This window comes from Oncorhynchus gorbuscha, linkage group LG10, assembly GCF_021184085.1.
Source record: "Oncorhynchus gorbuscha isolate QuinsamMale2020 ecotype Even-year linkage group LG10, OgorEven_v1.0, whole genome shotgun sequence".
Lineage (NCBI taxonomy): Eukaryota > Metazoa > Chordata > Actinopteri > Salmoniformes > Salmonidae > Oncorhynchus > Oncorhynchus gorbuscha.
In genome coordinates this window covers 94,701,061-94,724,835 of record NC_060182.1, presented here as the reverse complement: position 1 = coordinate 94,724,835, position 23,775 = coordinate 94,701,061, and the positions used below count along the sequence as shown (strand labels likewise).

At 44.7% G+C, this 23,775-nt stretch overlaps 1 protein-coding gene across 1 annotated transcript; it reads left to right on the top strand.

Annotated features, from left to right (window-relative positions):
* The first annotated feature begins 8,631 nt into the window (after positions 1 to 8,631).
* LOC124046786 (protein cornichon homolog 1-like) lies at positions 8,632 to 21,259 on the top strand. Its single transcript, XM_046367538.1, has 5 exons — positions 8,632 to 8,886; positions 11,150 to 11,218; positions 18,063 to 18,175; positions 18,643 to 18,786; positions 20,779 to 21,259. Exons 1-5 carry the CDS (start codon positions 8,806 to 8,808, stop codon positions 20,804 to 20,806), a joined length of 435 nt encoding a protein of 144 aa, XP_046223494.1. The 5' UTR covers positions 8,632 to 8,805; the 3' UTR covers positions 20,807 to 21,259.
* The last annotated feature ends 2,516 nt before the right edge of the window (positions 21,260 to 23,775 follow it).

Genomic DNA, 23,775 nt, shown 5'->3' with positions numbered 1-23,775 from the left:
AGCTCTAATCCAGTTGAGGTAGCTCTAATCCAGGTTCATGTTCCATATAGCCGACAGTAAACTAGACCCAATACATTGCATCCAGCAATTGAATTATTCAGAATTCTCCCCATAACAAAATGAAAACGGCAGTTTACACTTTCATTAGACTCTATCCACATAAAGACATCTATTAATTAGAATTTCCCCTAAATTGAACGTGTCATTGAGACCATCTCAATTTGATTTAGGATCAAACACAAGAACTACATTTGATATGATATAAGACTAGGTTTCAAGAAATGGCCGTTTTAAAGCTTTTAAAAAAAATGTAAAATGTCATTAATGGGGTCTGTGGTGCTGCACTTAAGTGATACTTCAAGGTTGGCAGGTCTGTGTTTTGCCAACGCCGTTCTCCGTTGGCATGACAATGACCATAGGAGTTGGCTAGAAAGCACACCTAGATCTGAGACCAAAGGCCAGTTGGGAGTAGGGATGGAGCAAGCTACTGATTTAAGGACTCGATAGGCACAGAACTGACATGTTCGCTACTCTATGGGACACTGACTGACTCAGGATCACTTTTCCCTGTTATCCACCTCCTAAGGGTTACACAATTCTTGTAACTTTACCCAAAATGTCAAGGTTTTCCAGACATTCTCTCTGGCGGTTTCCTGCAATCAGGAGAATAACCAAGGTGGGAATCGGGGGGGGGGGGGGGGGTCTCCCCCTGTCTCCCACCCGTCCCCTGTCTCTTCCCCCCGTCCCCTGTCTCCCCTCCATCCCCTGTCTCCCCCCCGTCCCCACGTCCTACCTACAGATCCACAGGTCAGTCACAGTAGAACGTTGTTTTTTAGCTGTTATTACACAGTCAGATGCTGGTGGTTGGTGCAGTGATGCTGGTGGTTGGTGCAGTGATGCTGGTGGTTGGTGCAGTGATGCTGGTGGTTGGTGCAGTGATGCTGGCATATTCATTACAGTTCTATTCATTTCTCCTGATCCCTTTCTCCTGTATGATGTAACCCTCCCCGTCTTAAATCTGTTCGTTTCTATGGCGGAAATAAACTGTTTCCTTCCACAGTCTTCATGTGAGTAAAATCATACCTAGAAAAAGATTATATAAAAAAAATATTATATATATATATTATATATAATGCTGGTATGGAAACCCGGCGGAATATTTCGGTACAGTAGTATAAATGCCGACAGATAATTAACACGGTGGATTCTTTTAGTGTCGGTAAAATGTATTATGCGAGAAATGGAGGTGGAAATGATGGTGTGTGTGTGTGTGTGTGTGTGTGTGTGTGTCGTCCTTCCACGACGACTTGGAAAACCATGCAGTTTTATTCGGCTCCAGATGAAATAGGTTATGATGAATTTCACAGGGTGGTGAAGAAGTGCACGGTGCTCTTGATGCTCCTTTCCAATATATATCGAGGGTCTTATTCTGGTGATATGATGATCGATGCTTGGCTGCCATTTTGACAAATAAACATTTGCATATTTTTTGTTTTTGATGCGGATTCTAGAATATTCACATGAAAATCTGTCTCTCCAATTGGATGGAAAACTTAGCTACTGAAGATTATTTAAATGTGAAAATGATTATTTTAATAAACATCAAACCTGAAGATAAAAACACTTTGTTTTTGTTTCATCTGTCTGTAGATGCGTAAATTATTTGCTTCAGTCCATTACGTGCCTGACAGGAAATTGACATGCTATAAATGAATTCTAGCAGATTCCTCCTTGGAAACTATTGTAGGCCAACATACCCTGAACAACCAAAGGTTTGGGCCTGGCCAAAACTCATCATCTACCTGACCCGACATGCACTACATGACCAAAAGTATGTGGACACCTGCTAGTCGAACATCTTATTCCAGAATCATGGACATTAATATGGAGTTGGTCCCCCCTTTGCTGCTGTAACAGCCTCCACTCTTCTGTGAAGGCTTTCCACTAGATGTTGGAACATTGCTGCTATAACAGCCTCCACTCTTCTGGGAAGGCTTTCCACTAGATGTTGGAACATTGCTGCTATAACAGCCTCCACTCATCTGGGAAGGCTTTCCACTAGATGTAGGAACATTGCTACTACAACAGCCTCCACTCTTCTGGGAAGGCTTTCCACTAGATGTCGGTACATTGCTCCTATAACAGCCTCCACTCTTCTGGGAAGGCTTTCCACTAGATGTTGGAACATTGCTGCTATAACAGCCTCCACTCTTCTGGGAAGGCTTTCCACTAGATTGAACATTGCCGCTATAACAGCCTCCACTCTTCTGGGAAGGCTTTCCACTAGATGTTGGAACATTGCCGCAATAACAGCCTCCACTCTTCTGGGAAGGCTTTCCACTAGATGTTGGAACATTGCTGCTATAACAGCCTCCACTCTTCTGGGAAGGCTTTCCACTAGATGTTGGAACATTGCTGCTATGACAGCCTCCACTCTTCTGGGAAGGCTTTCCACTAGATGTTGGAACATTGCCGCTATAACAGCCTCCACTCTTCTGGGAAGGCTTTCCACTAGATGTTGGAACATTGCTGCTATAACAGCCTCCACTCTTCTGGGAAGGCTTTCCACTAGATGTTGGAACATTGCTGCTATGACAGCCTCCACTCTTCTGGGAAGGCTTTCCACTAGATGTTGGAACAGATGTTGGAACTAGATTGGAACATTGCTGCCATAACAGCCTCCACTCTTCTGGGAAGGCTTTCCACTAGATGTTGGAACATTGCTGCTATGACAGCCTCCACTCTTCTGGGAAGGCTTTCCACTAGATGTTGGAACATTTGCCTCCACTCTTCTGGGAAGGCTTTCCACTAGATGTTGGAACATTGCTGCCATGACAGCCTCCACTCTTCTGGGAAGGCTTTCCACTAGATGTTGGAACATTGCTGCCATGACAGCCTCCACTCTTCTGGGAAGGCTTTCCACTAGATGTTGGAACATTTCCAAGGGGACTTGCTTCCCATTCAGCACAAGCACATTAGTTAGGTCGGGCACTGATGTTGGAACGATTAGGCCTGGCTCGCAGTCAGTGTTCCAATTCATCCCAAAGGTGTTCGATGGGGTTGGGGTCAGGGCTCTGTGTAGGCCAGTCAAGTTCTTCCACACCGATTTTGACAAACCCATTTATTTTTGGACCTCTAGCTTTGTGCACGGGGCCTGAAACAGGGAAGGGCCTTCCCCAAACTGTTGCCACAAAGTTGGAAGCACAGAATTGTCTAGAATGTCATTGTTTATTGTAATGTTAAGATTTCCCTACAGTGGAACTAAGGGGCCTGAACCATGAAAAACAGCCCCAGACCATTATTCCTCCTTCACCAAACTTTAGTTTACACTATGCATCGGGGCAAATAGCATTCGCCAAACTCAGATTTGTCAGTTGGACTGCCAGATGTTAAAGAGTGATTAATCACTCCAGAGAACACGTTTCCACTGCTCCAGAGTCCAATGGTGGTGAGCTTTATACCAGTCAAGCCAATGCTTGTCATTGCGCATGGTGATCCTAGGCTTGTGTGCGGATGCTCTGCCATGGAAACCCATTTCATGAAGCTCCCGACCAACAGTTATTGTGCTGACGTTGCTTCCAGAGGCAGTTTGGAACTCTAGTGTTGCAACCGAAGACAGATGATTTTCACACTCTATTCTGCGGTCATGTTCTGTGAGCTTGTGTGGCCTACCACTTCACGGCTGAGCCGTTGTTGCTCCATGGACGTTTCCACTTCACAGTAACAGCACTTACAAGACTGGGGCAGCTCTAGCAGGGCAGAAATATTAAGGACTCACTTGTAGGAAAGGTGGCATCCTATGAAGGTGCCACGTTGAATGTCACTGATCTCTTCAGTAAGGCCATTCTGGTTTGTCTATGGAGATTGCATGGCTGTGTGCTTGATTTTATACACCTGTCAACAACAGGTGTGGCTGAAATAGTTGAATCCACTAATTTGACCACAAACCAATGCTGGCACTAGGTCCGCATTGAACGAGCTGCATAAATCCATAAGCAAACAGGAAACTGCTCATCAAGAGGTGGCGCTCCTAGTGGCTGGGGACTTTAATGCAGGGAAAAATGTCATCAATTTTACTTCATTTCTACCAGCATGTCAAATGTGCAACCAGAGGGGAAAAAAACAACTCTAGACCACCTTTACTCCACACAGACGCGGATGCTAAACTACAATAATGTTTTGCACAGACTGGAATATGTTCCGGGATTCATCCGATATACCACATCAGTAACCGGCTTCATCAATAAGTGGATCGACGACGTCGTTCCCATGGTGACCGTACGTACATACCTCAACCAGAAGCCATGGATTAAAACCAAAATCTGCATTGAGCTAAAGGCTGCCGCTTTCGAGGAGTGGGACACCTAACCCAGATGCTTATAAGAAATCCCGCTATGACCTCCAACGAAACATCAAACAGGCAAAGCATCAATACAGGACTAAGATTGAATCCTTCTACACCGGCTCTGATGCTTGTCGGATGTGGGAGGGCCAGAAAACTATTACAGACTACAAAGGGAAACCCAGCCGCGAGCTGCCCAGTGACACGAGCCAACCAGAAGAGCTAAATGACTTCTATGCACGCTTCAAGGCAAGCAACACTGAGCATGCATTAGAGCACCAGCTGTTCCGGACAACTGTGTGATCACGCTCTCCGTAGCCAATGTGAGTAAGACCTTTAAACAGGTCAACATTCACAAGGCCACACGGATTACCAGGACGTGTACTTGAAGCATGCGCAGACCAACTGGCAAGTGTCTTCACTGACATTTTCAACCTGTCTCTGACTGAGTCTGTAATGCCTACATGTTTCAAGCAGACCACCAGAGTCCCTGTGCCCCAATACACTAAGGTAACCTGCCTAAATGACTACCGACCCGTAGCACTCACGTATGTAGCCATGGAGTGTTTTGAAAGGCTGATCATGGCTCATAACACCAGTGGAGGCTCCTCAGAGGAGGAAATGGTGGACCATCCTCCTCAGTGATTTTCATAAAAAATAAAAATTGTCAAACATTTAAAGTTATTTTTAGACAAAACTATACTAAATATATTCACGTCACCAAATAATTGATTAAAACACACAATTTTGCAATGAAGGTACTCTGTAGGGTAGCACCATGATGTAGCCGGAGGACAGCTAGCTTCCGTCCTCCTCTGAGTACATTGACTTCAATACAAAACCTAGGAGGCTCATGGTTCTCACCCCCTTCCATAGACTTACACAGTAATTATGACGACTTCTGGAGGACGTCCTCCAACCTATCAGAGTTCTTGCAGCATGAACTGACATGTTGTCTACCCAATCAAAGGATCAGAGAATGAATTTAGTACTGAAAGCATAAGCTACAGCTAGCTAGCACTGCAGTGCATAAAACGTGGTGAGTATTTGACTCACAGAAAGAGAGACAATATTTGAACAGTTTTGCACATTAATTTCTTCCAAAATGGAGGAGAGAGAAACATGTTCAGTTTCATTGTAAGCAAATACCAGCTAGCTAAGTTTAGCCTATTCAGCATCCCTCTGTTTGCAAGGCACTTACAGAGGGTAGTCGGTACGACCAAGCACATCACTGAGGACAAGCTTCCTTACCATCCAGGACCTCTATACCAGGCGGTGTCAGAGGAAGGCCCAAAAAATGGTCAAAGACTCCAGCCTCCCAAGTCATAGACTATTCTCTCTGCTACCACACAGCGAGCGGTACCGGAGCACCACGTCTAGGTCCAAGAGGCTCCTTAAAAGCTTCTACCCCCAAGCCATAAGACCGCTGAAACAATAAGACTCAGTCTGAAACAGTTGATCAAACGGCTACCAATGCTACCTGTCCTCTGCTGCTCCTCGCTGTTTATTATCTGTACATAGTTTGATTTGATTTGACTTGAACACTGCCATACAAAAAGGTCATATGAACTTATTGTGGGCGTTGACTTTTGACTGGAATCTATCTATGTGTGAAATATGACATCTACATTATGGAGAAAAGCGCATTATAATTTCCATGACAGCATTTAATAACAGTGTGGAAAGCATTGCGTTCTTGGAAGAGGGTATCAGATCAAATAGGCTGCTGGAAAGCATGAAGCCAAGACGGGGGGTGGTGGTTGGAAGAGCTTGTTTGAAATGGAAAACTGTTGCGGTAGTGTCCCTTGAGAAAGAAGAACATCCAAGACGAAGCAGCTGTTTTATAAGTGGGATGCACTGTTGAGCGCTACATCCCGAGGGGTTCCTGCTGATTGGAGGTTGTGACAGCCAGTTAAATGGCCCGTCCCTTGAGAAGGCAAGAACAAGATGTATGTCAGGAGAAGTGTAGTATTAACATAAGGAGACTTGTACTTGGAATACGGAGGAGGAATGGAGGGAAAAGAGAGGCAGAGGAGGTCTAAGAGAGAGAGAGAGAGAGAGAGAGAGAGAGAGAGACAGAGAGACAGAGAGACAGAGGAGGAGAGAAGAGAGAGAGAGAGAGAGAGAGAGAGAGAGAGAGAGAGAGAGAGAGAGAGAGAGAGAGAGAGAGAGAGAGAGAGAGAGAGAGGGTGAGCTTGAGTCGGTTAAAATGGTGGATTAAAGGAAAATGGTTTGTTAAAGAAGAATGGTAGAAAGTGTACCCAGTGTGAGCTGAAGACAGGAGGAGAAATGGAAGTGAATGAGGTCAAAGTATCAGAGGTGGTAGGTGTGGTGAAGTTCTCGACGCCCGAGGCTTGCACCAAGGGTCAGGTTAAAGATGAGTCTGTGACGTTTTTGGAAAGACCCTTGCCTTTTGGGCTGATCCATTTGTATTTTCAGGGTGGGTGAAAACAAGAGTTGGGTGCTGTGGAATCGGTGAGGGGAACCACAAGTGGTCTTGTGATAATTGTTTGTGTTTCTGCTGGTCAGAAGGAGAAGGCTCTCCGTGTTAAATGAACAGGGGCAAGAAATGTGAATCGTTTTGTTCTTATGAAAAGGGCGTCATTGAAAGGAGTGATTAATAGCGGTAAATGTAGAAGCTGACCAACTGAAGGGGAAGATTCCCGGTGTTTGTGATGCTCGTCGTTTGGTGCGACACAGACAGGGGTGCTGTGAGTGGTGAAACACAAGAGTCGTCGTCTGTTCTTCTGAGTTTTGATGTTGTCTTTCCCTGACAAAGTGATGTTAGGATATATAGGTTATCCTGTACAAGCTTTTGTGCTGAATACATTACGTTGTTACAGATGTCCAGCTTATGGGCATGTGGCAGCAGTGTGCAGGAGTGTGGTTCCTCGGTGTGAGAAGTGTGCAGAAGTACATGAGACAAAGGAATGTGTAGCATTGGGGAAAGTAGTGGTATGTGTTAATTGTAAGGGTGCCCATGGGGCTGTGGATCAGAAATGTCCCGTGCCAGAGAGGCAGGTTGAGGTTTCCAGGGTTGGAGTAGTGCAGAAGTTGACCTATGCTGATGCAGTGAAGAAAGTAGAGGAAGACGGGTCAAGGGGGAGGGATCCTGAGAGGAGTGGAGTGACTAGTAGATCTGTACCAGAACAGAGGGAGGGATCCTGAGAGGAGGGGTGTAGTAGATCTGTACCAGAACAGAGGGAGGGATCCTGAGAGGATGGGTGTAGTAGATCTGTACCAGAACAGAGGGAGGGATCCTGAGAGGAGAGGTGTGACTAGTAGATCTGTACCAGAACAGAGGGAGGGATCCTGAGAGGATGGGTGTAGTAGATCTGTACCAGAACAGAGGGAGGGATCCTGAGAGGAGAGGTGTGACTAGATCTGTACCAGAACAGAGGGAGGGATCCTGAGAGGAGAGGTGTAGTAGATCTGTACCAGAACAGAGGGAGGGATCCTGAGAGGAGGGGTGTAGTAGATCTGTACCAGAACAGAGGGAGGGATCCTGAGAGGAGTGGAGTGACTAGTAGATCTGTACCAGAACAGAGCAATAAACCAACAAGTGATATATTCTTCAGTAAGATTGGATTTATAGCATTTATAGCAATGGCTATCAACTGTACTGCAGGGATGGAACGTAAGTTGCAGAAAATGGAGGTTGGGAAAGGGGGATACCTAGTCAGTTATCCAACTGAATGTGTTCATCTGAAATGTGTCTTCTGCATTTAACCCAACCCCTCTGGATCAGAGGTTGTGGTGGCAGCTACAGAGCAGTATTTGGGTTTGCGAGACTTGACATCAGAAGAGTTACAGGGTGTGAAGTGGTGGTGTCCCATCCTTTCAGGTTGTTGGCCTGAAGTAGGACTAAATATATTTAAATAGTGGAGTAGGGTGGTGTTATTTTGTATTATAGTTATTATTATTATTTTATTTTTTTAAAGGTGTGAGTGTTGTGTTTAGTGTCACAGTCTATCAGGCATTCGACGACTGGAATTGCCCACCCCTGTGTTAGATGGTATGGTTTTTTATTTTTCAAGCAAAGTGTAAGGGAGTTGTACTCCCAGCCTAGTAGGTGGCGGTAATGTAACATTCATTGGATGACAACCGCCGTTAAACCTCATCGAAGAAGAACTGCGACTTTGAAGAAGAAAAAAAAGAAAAGTAAAATCAGGAAATCTGTGATTATCAGGTCGGAACTCCAGTTTATAAACTTGAAATTCTGAGTTGGATGACCATTCAAAAAAATATTACCCCCCCCTCCCGTTGGAGCTCGTTTCTTCCCGAGTTCCCAGTTGTCTTGGAACGACTGAAGTCAGAGATGCCCGAGTTCCCAGTTGTTTTGAACGCAGCATCTTTTTTTTGTTGCCCCTGGTCTGCGTTTTGTAGTTTCTCGCTTCCCTCTGGAAGGCAACGGGTGACAGATCTCGGTGGTTATAGATATCAGCCAGCAAAGCAACACAAACATGGCGTTCACATTCGCGGCCTTTTGTTACATGCTGGCGCTATTGCTTACGGCCGCTCTCATTTTCTTCGCTATTTGGCATGTAAGTAGCTATATTGGTATCATAATCAATTTGTATGACTTGAACTATAGTGATGTAGCTAGGCAATATAGATAACCTACGTTATGCAATTAAACATGCTTGTCATTCGTTAGTTTAATAACTAACCAAGAATGAATGGCACCGTACATCCGTGCTGTTTGACCGAAAAGACCGAGTCATTTTGTTTTCATTCGCTTTCAAATAATATTGGCCTACCTTTTCTAAACAAACCTTTTTGTTAAACTCTGAATTTAAACGTCAGCCAGCTAGTAAACTATATCGACATCCGTTAACGTTACCAGAGCTGGCTAAATGGTAACGCTATTAGTTTATACTCGCTAGGTAACTAATTATACTGAACACAAATTATAAACGCAACAATTCACGATTTGAATGAGTTACAGTTCATATAAGGAAATCTCTTATTGAAATAAATCCATTATAAGGCCTTAATCGCAGCCAATACGCCCAGCCAATCAGAATGAGTCCCCCCCCCCCCCACTAAAGAGGGCTTATATACTAATACTCAGTTTCATCAGCTGTCCCGGTGGCTTGTCAGACGAACCCGGATGTGGAGGTCCTGGGCAGGCGTGGTAACACGTGGTCTGCTGTTTTGATGAAGATTGGACATATTCTCTAAAACGATGGGAGGTGGCTTATGGTAGAGAAATGATCTGGTGGACATTCCTGCAGTCAGTATGCCAGTTGCACTCTCCCTCAATTTGAGACCTCTGTGTCATTGATGTGACAAAACTGCACGTTTTTAGTGGCCTTTTATTGTCCCCAACACAAGGTAACATCTGTGTAATGATCATGCTGTTGAATCAGCTTCTTGATATGCCACACCTGCTCACTAACGGGGATGTAAACACATTTGTGCAGAAAATTGTGATATTTTTGGGATATTTTATTTTCGCTCTTGAAACATGGGACCAACACTTTGGGTTTATATTTTTGTTCAGTGTAGCAATATATAATATAATAATATATGCCATTTAGCAGACGCTTTTATCCAAAGCGACTTACAGTCATGTGTGCATACATTCTACGTATAGCATTAGCTTCCTACATTTCAAACGGGTGAACACGGTAGTTGACGAGCAAACTAAACTAGCTACTTTATGCAGTAATGAACCGGGGCCTCGTTGTTAGGTGATGGAAATCATCTGATTTGATTGCTGTCATTCTCTGTCATGTTTACTTTTTTGGCCCAGTCATCTATATTCTAACCTTTCGATTTTACTTAGATATTTTCGATCCCCTTTGAATCGTCCCATTAGCTAAAGACTTACTGTGTTTTGATTCCATGTCCTAGTCACCAGACTCGCATAATGTTGTTGGCCCCTAAACACTGTACCCAAACAGTCCACAAGCGTGCGCAAATTGATTTTTGTCCTCCCACACCTAATGTTATCAGGACAATATCAAAACAAACTCTGAACCAATTATATTAATTTGGGGACAGGTCGAAAAGCATTAAACATTTATGGCAATTTAAACTAGCTAGCTAATGTGTCCTATTGAGCTAGCTTGAGGTTGCTAGCTAATTTGTCCAGGGATATAAACATTGAGTTGTTTACGTACTCCTACAATTAATCCACATACAAAACGATCGACCAAATCGTTTCTCGTCTCCTCCTTCCAGGCTTTTTCCATATGGCGATTGGCATCTCAGTTACCATGACGACTGACCAAACTCGGCCACGTGGGTGATTTTTGAAAGATGAACTATCTGCTGTAAACCAATGAGGAGATGGGAGAGGCAGGACTTGCACCTCGTTCAACGTCACACATAGAACTGACTTCTATTTTAGCGCTTGGCAACGCAGACTGTCTTTGGCGCGCGCGTGAGCAGTGTGGGTGCAATGATTGAATAACTTAACGTTTAAATTTATTTTGCAACGCAGCATGTTATGCTTGTTGTACCAGCCATTGTTGTAGGCAAGTTGTACCGGGGAGGACATTGAAATAACAAATAGGAGGATACGTATTCTCTATGAAAGACAACAACTGTCCCTCATTGCATATGGCCAACATTGTTCCAGGACATTTGCAATCTGCAGCCTTTGTTTTTGTTCAATGGTCCAGTTGTCTTTGTCGAATAAGAATGGGGAAGAAGTAACTTACTTACACAGGCATACGTTCAAATCAAATCCAATTTATTTATATAGCCCTTCGTACATCAGCTGATATCTCAAAGTGCTGTACAGAAACCCAGCCTAAAACCCCAAACAGCAAGCATATGTTCTCTCTTTCTCTCCAGATCATCGCATTTGATGAACTGAAGACTGATTACAAGAATCCGATAGACCAATGTAACACATTAAATCCGGTAAGTATAGACTTAATGGTTGCAGGTGACATCTTTCCCCTGACTTCATCGACTGCATACTGATCTGCTTTCTATAATATGTGCAGTCAGGCTGGATGAAGTTACGGCCTGGCTGGATGAAGTTACGGCCTGGCTGGATGAGGTTGCGGCCTGGCTGGATGAGGTTGCGGCCTGGCTGGATGAGGTTGCGGCCTGGCTGGATGAGGTTGCGGCCTGGCTGGATGAGGTTGCGGCCTGGCTGGATGAGGTTACGGCCTGGCTGGATGAGGTTGCGGCCTGGCTGGATGAGGTTGCGGCCTGGCTGGATGAGGTTGCGGCCTGGCTGGATGAGGTTGCGGCCTGGCTGGATGAGGTTGCGGCCTGGCTGGATGAGGTTGCGGTCAGGCTGGATGAGGTTGCGGTCAGGCTGGATGAGGTTACGGCCTGGCTGGATGAGGTTGCGGTCAGGCTGGATGAGGTTACGGCTGGATGGCTTCTATAGTCTATAGTGATCTTCTATAGTCTATAGTGATCTTCTATAGTCTATAGTGATCTTCTATAGTCTATAGTGATCTTCTATAGTCTATAGTGATCTTCTATAGTCTATAGTGATCTTCTATAGTCTATAGTGATCTTCTATAGTCTATAGTGATCTTCTATAGTCTATAGTGATCTTCTATAGTGATCTTCTATAGTGATCTTCTATAGTCTATAGTGATCTTCTATAGTCTATAGTCTATAGTGATCTTCTATAGTCTATAGAGATCTTCTATAGTCTATAGTGATCTTCTATAGTCTATAGTGATCTTCTTCTATAGATCTTCTATAGCCTATAGTGATCTTCTATAGTCTATAGTGATCTTCTATAGTCTATAGTGATCTTCTATAGTCTATAGTGATCTTCTATAGCCTATAGTGATCTTCTATAGCCTATAGTGATCTTCTATAGCCTATAGTGATCTTCTATAGTCTATAGTGATCTTCTATAGTCTATAGTGATCTTCTATAGTCTATAGTGATCTTCTATAGTCTATAGTGATCTTCTATAGTCTATAGTGATCTTGTCAGCTGTCAAACTCTTAACACTTTTACTGTTTTGTAATCTGCTTTTTTTATGTACCATTTTAATGGCATAAAGACTGTTGAAAAGGTCAAAAATATGAAAATAATTGAATGTTTGTACCAATCTCCGATATAAAATGCCGTTTCGGTCTCCAGTCCGTCACTTCTGCACATGGGGAGTGTTTGCAAACGTCTTTTTCAGTCAACGAATCTCAAGAGACGTTGGACTAATTTACAGCAGCAGGGTTATTGATTCAAGCCTCAACGTTCTGCGCTCATTGGTATTAGAAATGACCTGGCATTACCGACCAGGCTCTATGCAGTTCATAGGATGTCTTGTCTGAGACCGTCAGACCTCAACTCAGTCAGCCAAACATCCTCAGGAGTTGAGTCCAGAGTCCAAAGTCAAGTAAATTGTGGGGGGGGGGCAGTCATGTGTACAACATGTCTCAATGTCACTACGTTGCATTTGTGTCTGTGTGTGTGTCTGTGTGTGTGCCTGTGTGTGTGTGTGTGTGTGTGTGTGTGTGTGTGTGTGTGTGTGTGTGTGTGTGTGTGTGTGTGTGTGTGTGTGTGTGTGTGTGTGTGTGTGTGTGTGTGTGCCCGCCCAGCGTGTTTTCCCCATGAGATCTTTAATGATTAGAGAGGACAGTATAGCTTTGTAGGGTAGACGGGAGTTTCAACCTGTTCTACCAGACTTCTATGTTTCCATGTATGCAGAGGGCTCGTCATGGTTTTCTCTTTGTTTCATACTTTAAAAAATGTTGAAACATCTAAGTGTAATGAAAGTTGGGGGTGAAGATTAAATCATTTTAAGAGAAATCTATTTTCAAGCTGCGCTGAAATGTATTTGGGGACACTTTTATTCTAAACATTAAGCCTGCATCCCTATGAGCTATGGTCTAAAGTAGAGCACTATATAGGGAATAGGGTTTTATAGGGCTCTGGTCTAAAGTAGAGCACTATATAGGGAATAGGGTTTTATAGGGCTCTGGTCTAAAGTAGTGCACTATATAGGGAATAGGGTTTTATAGGGCTCTGGTCTAAAGTAGTGCACTATATAGGGAATAGGGTTTTATAGGGCTCTGGTCTAAAGTAGTGCACTATATAGGGAATAGGGTCCCATAGGGCTCTGGTCTAAAGTAGTGCACTATATATAGGGAATAGGGTCCCATAGGGCTCTGGTCTAAAATAGTGCACTATAAATAGGGAATAGGGTCCCATAGGGCTCTGGTCTAAAGTAGTGCACTATAAATAGGGAAATAGGGTCCCATAGGGCTCTGGTCTAAAGTAGTGCACTATATATAGGGTATAGGGAATAGGGTTCCATAGGGCTCTGGTCTAAAGTAGTGCACTATATAGGGAATAGGGTCCCATAGGGCTCTGGTCTAAAGTAGTGCACTATATATAGGGAATAGGGTTCCATAGGGCTCTGGTCTAAAGTAGTGCACTATATAGGGAATAGGGTGCCATTGGGGCGGTCTTGGTCAGTAGGAGGTTCAGTTTTATTACACAGTAAGAGGGTTCATCAAAAGCATTGGGACGTGCAGAGACACATGGACATAGGTACCAATGTTGTTATTGATGAACGTGGTGCTACATACAGTGAGTGGTTAACTGAAAAGACATGCAAATGATCAGAGCGTAACAGTTCTGTTTGCATGTAGTGTTCTCTGATAAGAGGCAGCAGATTAGCCTAGTGGTTAGAGTGTAGAGGTGGTAGGTAGCCTAGTGGTTAGAGTGTAGAGGTGGCAGGTAGCCTAGTGGTTAGAGTGTAGAGGTGGCAGGGTAGCCTAGTGGTTAGAGTGTGAAGGTGGCAGGGTAGCCTAGTGGTTAGAGTGTAGAGGTGGCAGGTAGCCTAGTGGTTAGAGTGTAGAGGTGGCAGGTAGCCTAGTGGTTAGAGTGTAGAGGTGGCAGGTAGCCAGTGGTTAGAGTGTAGAGGTGGCAGGGTAGCCAAGTGGTTAGAGTGTAGAGGGGGCAGGGTAGCCTAGTGGTTAGAGTGTAGAGGTGGCACAGCCTAGTGGTTAGAGTGTGGAGGTGGCAGGGTAGCCTAGTGGTTAGAGACATGCAGGGTAGCCTAGTGGTTAGAGTGTAGAGGTGGGAGGTAGCCTAGTGGTTGAGTGTAGAGGTGGCAGGTAGCCTAGTGGTTAGAGTGTAGAGGCGGCAGATTAGCCTAGTGGTTAGAGTGTAGAGGCGGCAGGGTAGCCTAGTGGTTAGAGTGTAGAGGCGGCAGGGTAGCCTAGTGGTTAGAGTGTAGAGGTGGCAGGGTAGCCTAGTGGTTAGAGTGTAGAGGCGGCAGGGTAGCCTAGTGGTTAGAGTGTAGAGGTGGGAGGTAGCCTAGTGGTTAGAGTGTAGAGGTGGGAGGTAGCCTAGTGGTTAGAGTGTAGAGGTGGGAGGTAGCCTAGTGGTTAGAGTGTAGAGGCGGCAGGGTAGCCTAGTGGTTAGAGTGTAGAGGTGGCAGGTAGCCTAGTGGTTAGAGTGTAGAGGCGGCAGGGTAGCCTAGTGGTTGGTTAGAGGCGGCAGGGTAGCCTAGTGGTTAGAGTGTAGAGGGGAGGTAGCCTAGTGGTTAGAGTGTAGAGGTGGCAGGGTAGCCTAGTGGTTAGAGTGTAGAGGTGGCAGGGTAGCCTAGTGGTTAGAGTGTAGAGGTGGCAGGGTAGCCTAGTGGTTAGAGTGTAGAGGTGGCAGGGTAGCCTAGTGGTTAGAGTGTAGAGGTGGCAGGGTAGCCTAGTGGTTAGAGTGTAGAGGAGGCAGGGTAGCCTAGTGGTTAGAGTGTAGAGGTGGCAGGGTAGCCTAGTGGTTAGAGTGTAGAGGCGGCAGGGTAGCCTAGTGGTTAGAGTGTAGAGGAGGCAGGGTAGCCTAGTGGTTAGAGTGTAGAGGTGGCAGGGTAGTCTAGTGGTTAGAGTGTAGAGGGGGCAGGGTAGCCTAGTGGTTAGAGTGTAGAGGGGGCAGGGTAGCCTAGTGGTTAGAGTGTAGAGGTGGCAGGGTAGCCTAGTGGTTAGAGTGTAGAGGGGGCAGGGTAGCCTAGTGGTTAGAGTGTAGAGGTGGCAGGGTAGCCTAGTGGTTAGAGTGTAGAGGCGGCAGATTAGCCTAGTGGTTAGAGTGTAGAGGCGGCAGGGTAGCCTAGTGGTTAGAGTGTAGAGGTGGCAGGGTAGCCTAGTGGTTAGAGTGTAGAGGCGGCAGGGTAGCCTAGTGGTTAGAGCGTAGAGGTGGCAGGGTAGCCTAGTGGTTAGAGTGTAGAGGCGGCAGGGTAGCCTAGTGGTTAGAGTGTAGAGGGGGCAGGTAGTCTAGTGGTTAGAGTGTAGAGGAGGCAGGGTAGCCTAGTGGTTAGAGTGTAGAGGAGGCAGGGTAGCCTAGTGGTTAGAGTGTAGAGGTGGCAGGGTAGCCTAGTGGTTAGAGTGTAGAGGAGGCAGGGTAGCCTAGTGGTTAGAGTGTAGAGGAGGCAGGGTAGCCTAGTGGTTAGAGTGTAGAGGAGGCAGGGTAGCCTAGTGGTTAGAGTGTAGAGGAGGCAGGGTAGCCTAGTGGTTAGAGTGGAGGGGCGGCAGGGTAGCCTAGTGGTTAGAGTGTAGGGGCGGCATGGTAGCCTAGTGGTTAGAGTGTAGAGGTGGCAGGTAGCCTAGTGGTTAGAGTGTAGAGGAGGCATGTAGCCTAGTGGTTAGAGTGTAGGGGCGGCATGGTAGCCTAGTGGTTAGAGTGTAGAGGCGGCAGGGTAGCCTAGCGGTTAGAGCGTTGGGACTGGAACCGGAAGGTTGCAAGATCGAATCCCCGAGCTGACAAAGGAAAAAAACAAATCTGTTGTTCTGTCCCTGAACAAGGCAGTTAACCCACTGTTCTCCCGGTAGGTCGCCATTGTAAATAAGAATTTGTTCTTAACGGACTTGCCATTGTTATATCCCTAATATAAAATGACCCATTATGGGGCGGTAGCCTAGTGGTTAGAGCGTTGGGCTAGTAACCGGAAGGTTCAAACCCCCGAGCTGTCAAGGTACAAATCTGTCGTTCTGCCCCTGAACAAGGCAGTTAACTCACTGTTCCCAGGCCGTCATTGTAAATAAGAATTTGTTCTTAACTGACTTGCCTATTTAAATAAAGGTAAAATAAAATATTAACAAAAATGATTAATTCACTAATAATTACCCATTATACCCAGGATTTACTATTATAACATACCAACTTTTCCCAAGGAGGTAATTTTATTAAATCAACGTTTTTGAAGTAGGGTCCAGCCTACATTTGAGTTCTGAGAATACTAGGCTCGGGTGCCTATAATATTGAACGAGTAGTCTAGTCACACTGCCAGATCTCCTACAGTTGATCGTGGGATTTTGTGAGGACAGACAGGAGGCTCTTTAAACCAAGAGTTTATGAGATTAAATAACACTGTGGGTAAAACTGTGGGTCTCAGGACTGGTTAATCCGTGCTTTGTGTTCCCTTATAGCCTGGACTGTTCAGCTGTAGTGTCGCACAACAACCATACCACCTTTCTATGATTTAAGGCAAAAAACAAAAAGCAGCTGAAGAAGAAGAATCAGTAGACATACATCTAGTCTAGTGTAACATGACATCTACTATCACACCCCCCCCACATCTCTTCGTTTGAATGCGTGTCTTTCTTTAGGCCTGAGCCGAGACCAGATGACGTCACAGTAGCCCTGTCCTATGGGGAAAGACTGAATCGGACGGAATATTCATTAGAGTGCACTACTTTACATCCGAGCCCCCACGGGTCCTGGTCAAATGTAGTGCACTACTTTACATCTGAGCCCTACGGGGTCCTGGTCAAATGTAGTGCACTACTTTACATCTGAGCCCCACGGGGTCCTGGTCAAATGTAGTGCACTACTTTACATCCGAGCCCCCACGGGTCCTGGTCAAATGTAGTGCACTACTTTACATCTGAGCCCTACGGGGTCCTGGTCAAATGTAGTGCACTACTTTACATCTGAGCCCCACGGGGTCCTGGTCAAATGTAGTGCACTACTTTACATCTGAGCCCTACGGGGTCCTGGTCAAATGTAGTGCACTACTTTACATCTGAGCCCCCACGGGTCCTGGTCAAATGTAGTGCACTACTTTACATCCGAGCCCCCACGGGTCCTGGTCAAATGTAGTGCACTACTTTACATCTGAGCCCCCACGGGTCCTGGTCAAATATAGTGCACTACTTAGGGAATAGGACACACTCATGGCATAGTCTGCTGCTGCTAATGTTATAGAAGCTACTGTCTAGTAATGTTATGGAAGCTACTGTCTAGTAATGTTATAGAAGCTACTGTCTAGTAATGTTATGGAAGCTACTGTCTAGTAATGTTATAGAAGCTACTGTCTAGTAATGTTATAGAAGCTACTGTCTAGTAATGTTAGGGAAGCTACTGTCTAGTAATGTTATAGAAGCTACTGTCTAGTAATGTTATAGAAGCTACTGTCTAGTAATGTTATAGAAGCTACTGTCTAGTAATGTTATAGAAGCTACTGTCTAGTAATGTTATGGAAGCTACTGTCACAAACGATAAAGGGACTAAAACGCATGTCAAGGGAATGTCTTAACAGTTAGTCTGTTAGTCCCCATATCTATTTAATTAATGCTCATGGTGTCCACTGTACGTTAACATTTTGCTGAACAAAGGCAACAATCATTCTATGACCCAAAACAACATGCAAGTCTTGCGTACATTTTCAGTCTCTGTCTCTAATTTCTACTGTATCTGTTTTCTGCATAGCAGTGAGTACATTTGAGTGTATTTTATTGAGGTCTGAAGACTCTGATCTTGTTGATATCACTGTGTTGTTTACATGTTCATCCAGCTCGTACTCCCGGAGTATCTCATCCATGTGTTCTTCTGCGTGATGTTCCTGTGTGCTGCTGAGTGGCTCACCCTAGGCCTCAACATGCCACTGCTGGCCTACCACGTCTGGAGGTACGTTCAAGTACACACTTTCTTTGAAAATATTTTAAACCTAATTTATAATTGTTTTCCGCTGCAACATTCACCATCCTTTTGGCAATTTTCACGGTTCATGATTTGTTAAAACCATTTAATGAATCTCAGCCAGGATGACAGATTTTTATTTCTCTTGGATATACGCCACTTGCAATTCTGCAGTGTTGTTTCTACGGAAACCAATGTAATGGACTTAACCATGCAGACTACAGCTAAATGTGTCATATTTTCAATCAGGTTTGTGAGGAAACGTGTCCTGTTTCTATAAATAGGCCTAAATGTGTTTCTATGCAGGCACATACAGATTCAAACCCTGTGGACCTGTAAAAAAAAATGTTTTTTTTTTTTAAATAGTCCCGCTGCCATGAACCAGCACATTTCCTGGTTAATAATTTGTTGAAACACAGCAACTTGTGACGTCTATGCGTCACGTTTCTCTGCAGGTATACGAGCAGGCCGGTGATGAGTGGTCCAGGCCTCTATGATCCAACTACGATCATGAACGCTGATGTCTTGGCCTTCTGTCAAAAGGAGGGCTGGTGCAAACTGGCCTTCTACCTCCTCTCCTTCTTCTACTATCTCTATGGGTATGTTACCTCTACCTCCTCTCCTTCTTCTACTATCTCTATGGGTATGTTATCTCTACCTCCATCTCCTCTCCTATGGGTATGTTATCTCTACCTCCTCCATCTCCTCTCCTACGGGTATGTTATCTCTACCTCCCTCCTCCTACTATCTCTATGGGTATGTTACCTCTACCTCCTCTCCTACTATCTCTATGGGTATGTTACCTCTACTCTCCTCTCCTACTATCTCTATGGGTATGTTATCTCTACCTCCATCTCCTCCATCTCCTCTCCTATGGGTATGTTATCTCTACCTCCTCTCCTACTGTCTCTATGGGTATGTTATCTCTACCTCCTCCATCTCCTCTCCTACGGGTATGTCTCTATGGGTATGTTATCTCTACCTCCTCTCCTTCTCCTACTGTCTCTATGGGTATGTTATCTCTACCTCCTCTCCTTCTTCTACTATCTCTATGGGTATGTTATCTCTACCTCCATCTCCTCTCCTATGGGTATGTTATCTCTACCTCCTCCATCTCCTCTCCTACGGGTATGTTACCTCTACCTCCTCTCCTACTATCTCTATGGGTATGTTATCTCTACCTCCTCTCCTACTGTCTCTATGGGTATGTTACCTCTACCTCCTCTCCTACTATCTCTATGGGTATGTTATCTCTACCTCCTCCATCTCCTCTCCTACGGGTATGTTATCTCTACCTCCTCTCCTACTGTCTCTATGGGTATGTTATCTCTACCTCCTCTCCTACTGTCTCTATGGGTATGTTACCTCTACCTCCTCTCCTACTGTCTCTATGGGTATGTTACCTCTACCTCCTCTCCTACTGTCTCTATGGGTATGTTATCTCTACCTCCTCCATCTCCTCTCCTATGGGTATGTTATCTCTACCTCCTCTCCTACTGTCTCTATGGGTATGTTACCTCTAACCTCCTCCATCTCCTCTCCTACGGGTATGTTACCTCTACCTCCTCTCCTACTGTCTCTATGGGTATGTTATCTCTACCTCCTCCATCTCCTCTCCTATGGGTATGTTATCTCTACCTCCTCTCCTACTGTCTCTATGGGTATGTTATCTCTACCTCCTCTCCTACTGTCTCTATGGGTATGTTATCTCTACCTCCTCCATCTCCTCTCCTATGGGTATGTTATCTCTACCTCCTCTCCTACTGTCTCTATGGGTATGTTATCTCTACCTCCTCTCCTACTGTCTCTATGGGTATGTTATCTCTACCTCCTCCATCTCCTCTCCTATGGGTATGTTATCTCTACCTCCTCTCCTACTGTCTCTATGGGTATGTTACCTCTAACTCCTCCATCTCCTCTCCTACGGGTATGTTACCTCTACCTCCTCTCCTACTGTCTCTATGGGTATGTTATCTCTACCTCCTCCATCTCCTCTCCTACGGGTATGTTATCTCTACCTCCTCTCCTACTGTCTCTATGGGTATGTTATCTCTACCTCCTCTCCTACTGTCTCTATGGGTATGTTATCTCTACCTCCTCCATCTCCTCTCCTATGGGTATGTTATCTCTACCTCCTCTCCTACTGTCTCTATGGGTATGTTACCTCTACCTCCTCTCCTACTGTCTCTATGGGTATGTTATCTCTACCTCCTCTCCTACTGTCTCTATGGGTATGTTATCTCTACCTCCTCCATCTCCTCTCCTACGGGTGTGTTACCTCTACCTCCTCTCCTACTGTCTCTATGGGTATGTTACCTCTAACTCCTCCATCTCCTCTCCTACGGGTATGTTACCTCTAACTCCTCCATCTCCTCTCCTACGGGTATGTTACCTCTACCTCCTCTCCTACTGTCTCTATGGGTATGTTACCTCTACCTCCTCTCCTACTGTCGCTACGGGTATGAAAGTAATAACTGATCTGCCTTAAAGGCTGAGGTTTTTTTTGAGCTCATATCCTCTGTGTCTTAACGAATGTTAGTTTCAATGACGAGTATTTCCCCCTAAAACAGTGACCTTTCTTTTTCTTACAGAATGATCTATGTGTTGGTGAGCTCTTAGAGGGGAAAGATCTGCATGTAGGAGATAAAACTGGTTTTAGTGGCCGCAGGAGAAGCTGAAGTGGGACCTGCTGCGAACACCGACCACTCAATGATTCAAGATGGCTGCCGTTTTCAAGAGACTGGATTGACTCAACACCAACGCAGTGCAGAGCGCCATTAATAAACAAAAACATTTCTCCCCTTTAAAAAAAAAAATGAATATTGTCGCAGCTGTCCTCTCGTTCAACAGTCAACATTTTTTTGAGAGGAAGAATGACCGACCTCAGAATCATCATATTGTCATTATTTAATAATCCCAACAGATATTCGTGCCGATGTGCATCGTCAGTTTATAATAGAATCTAACACTTTATTGACTATTAAGAAATGTGGATGTGAATTAGATGCCAAGCTTTTAAAATGTATTTAAGATATGCAATGTGGGGGGGGGGGGGGTTAATTATAATTATAATTTAATTATAATTACATAGTGAAATGATTTTCTTGTCCAGACACATTGAAAACTTGAACTCACCTAAATGGGTAGAGTAGTCTTGATCGCCGGGTGGAAAATGTGTTGCACAGACGAGGACAATCAGTATGGTTGTCTTTATACTATTTGATATCGTTTTAGGTTTGCCATGCTTTCTGTCTTCTCATTCTGCTTTTATAGCCCTTGTCAGTAGATGCTGTTTGTGTGAAGCTGTAGCAATCCCAAGAGATTTCTGATCATGAAAAGTTCCTTACGAGGAATACCTGTAATGAGCTCAAAGAAATGTTCTGTCAGTGCCCCCCCCCCCCATCTAAACAACCAATTCCATAATATTGTCAGTCCCCCCCCATCTAAACAACCAACTCCATAATATTGTCAGTACCACCCCCATCTAAACAACCAACTCCATAATATTGTCAGTCCCCCCCCCCCATCTAAACAACCAACTCCATAATATTGTCAGTCCCCCCCCCCCCCATCTAAACAACCAACTCCATAATATTGTCAGTCCCCCCCCCATCTAAACAACCAACTCCATAATATTGTCAGTCCCCCCCATCTAAACAACCAACTCCATAATATTGTCAGTAAACAACCAACTCCATAATATTGTCAGTCCCCCCATCTAAACAACCAACTCCATAATATTGTCAGTCCCCCCCATCTAAACAACCAACTCCATAATATTGTCAGTCCCCCCATCTAAACAACCAACTCCATAATATTGTCAGTCCCCCCCCCCCCCCCCATCTAAACAACCAACTCCATAATATTGTCAGTCCCCCCCCATCTAAACAACCAACTCCATAATATTGTCAGTCCCCCCCCATCTAAACAACCAACTCCATAATATTGTCAGTACCACCCCCCCATCTAAACAACCAACTCTATAATATTGTCAGGCCCCCCCCATCTAAACAACCAACTCCATATTGTCAGCACCCCCCTCCATCTAAACAACCAACTCTATAATATTGTCAGTCCCCTCCCCCATCTAAACAACCAACTCTATAATATTCTGTCCCCCCCATCTAAACAACCAACTCCATAATATTGTCAGTCCCCCCCATCTAAACAACCAACTCCATAATATTGTCAGTCCCCCCATCTAAACAACCAACTCTATAATATTGTCAGTCCCCCCCCCCCCCCCCATCTAAACAACCAACTCTATAATATTGTCAGTCCCCTCCCCCATCTAAACAACCAACTCCATAATATTGTCAGTCCCCCCCCACCATGATTTTTAAGATGTATTCTCGATTTAATGTTTTATTTTCCTCCAAGTCGTTGCAGATTTATCAGATTGTCCTGTTTTTGTATTTCCAAATGAAAGATTGTGGGTTAATAACTCTCTAAATAAAGATCAAGCCTGTCTCCTGTAAAGTCAGAGACCAGGTTGGCATGTGAGTCGTACATCCACATATCTGGGACTTTAACGTATTTAAACTAGAGTAGCTCATTTCACCTAGGGAATGACAACTTGAGTTATGAACCCAAATAAACCTACCCCCACTATACCCTGTGTACCAGATTGGTTTGATTTTCCAGTGAGGTAGCTAGTCCCTCTGTAGCTCAGTTGGTAGAGCATGGCGCTTGTAACGCCAGGGTAGTGGGTTCGATCCCCGGGACCACCCATACGTAGAATGTATGCACACATGACTGTAAGTCGCTTTGGATAAAAGCGTCTGCTAAATGGCATATATTATGTTAGAGCTGCTGGAATGGACTATTTCATTTAAACCTGAGTGGTATACTACGTCATTTAGCAGACGCTAATTAATGGACATTGTATGTAGGGGGTCGATCATTTTCCCCTTAAGAAAAATTTAAGTCTCAAACTTCAGAAGTATTTTTAAACCTAAACTATATCTGTAACAGTACAGCCTAAAATGTACAAAGCGTGTTCTTCAATCTTCAACTCTGCTCATCAAGTAACATACAGTGGCCAGTTTTAAGTACACCCATCTAGTACGGGTCGGACCCCGTAGCCATGAAGGATGAATCCTCGGTGGGCTTCAAACCATCGGTAAATTGGTATAAAGGGACCTGACGTGTGTTAGGAAAACACAACACCAGCAGCCTGTACTGTTGACTCCAGGCAGGATGGGGCCACGGACTCCTGCAAAACCAGTGACCTAACGTTCAATCCAACAGTAACTGAATGTCTCGATGCCTGCCTGCTTTATATAGCAAGCCACAGTAATTTGTGAAAGAGGTGGTGTACCTAATAAACTGGCCCGAGTGTGTGTTGTGTGGTGTGGTGTGTGTATATATGCATATATACATATACACACACATTTTTGGCCAGGGCCCATAGGGTATTACTGCACTACATAGGGAATAGGGTGCAATTTGGGACACAACCTTTCGTTCCTTTACACTAGCTGGGAGGGAGAAATTAGCCTCAGATCCCAGATCTGCATGTGTCGTCTTGCCAACTCCTATTTCTTTAAAAGTATGTTGTCATGACGTGACAATGACATAAAAAAAAA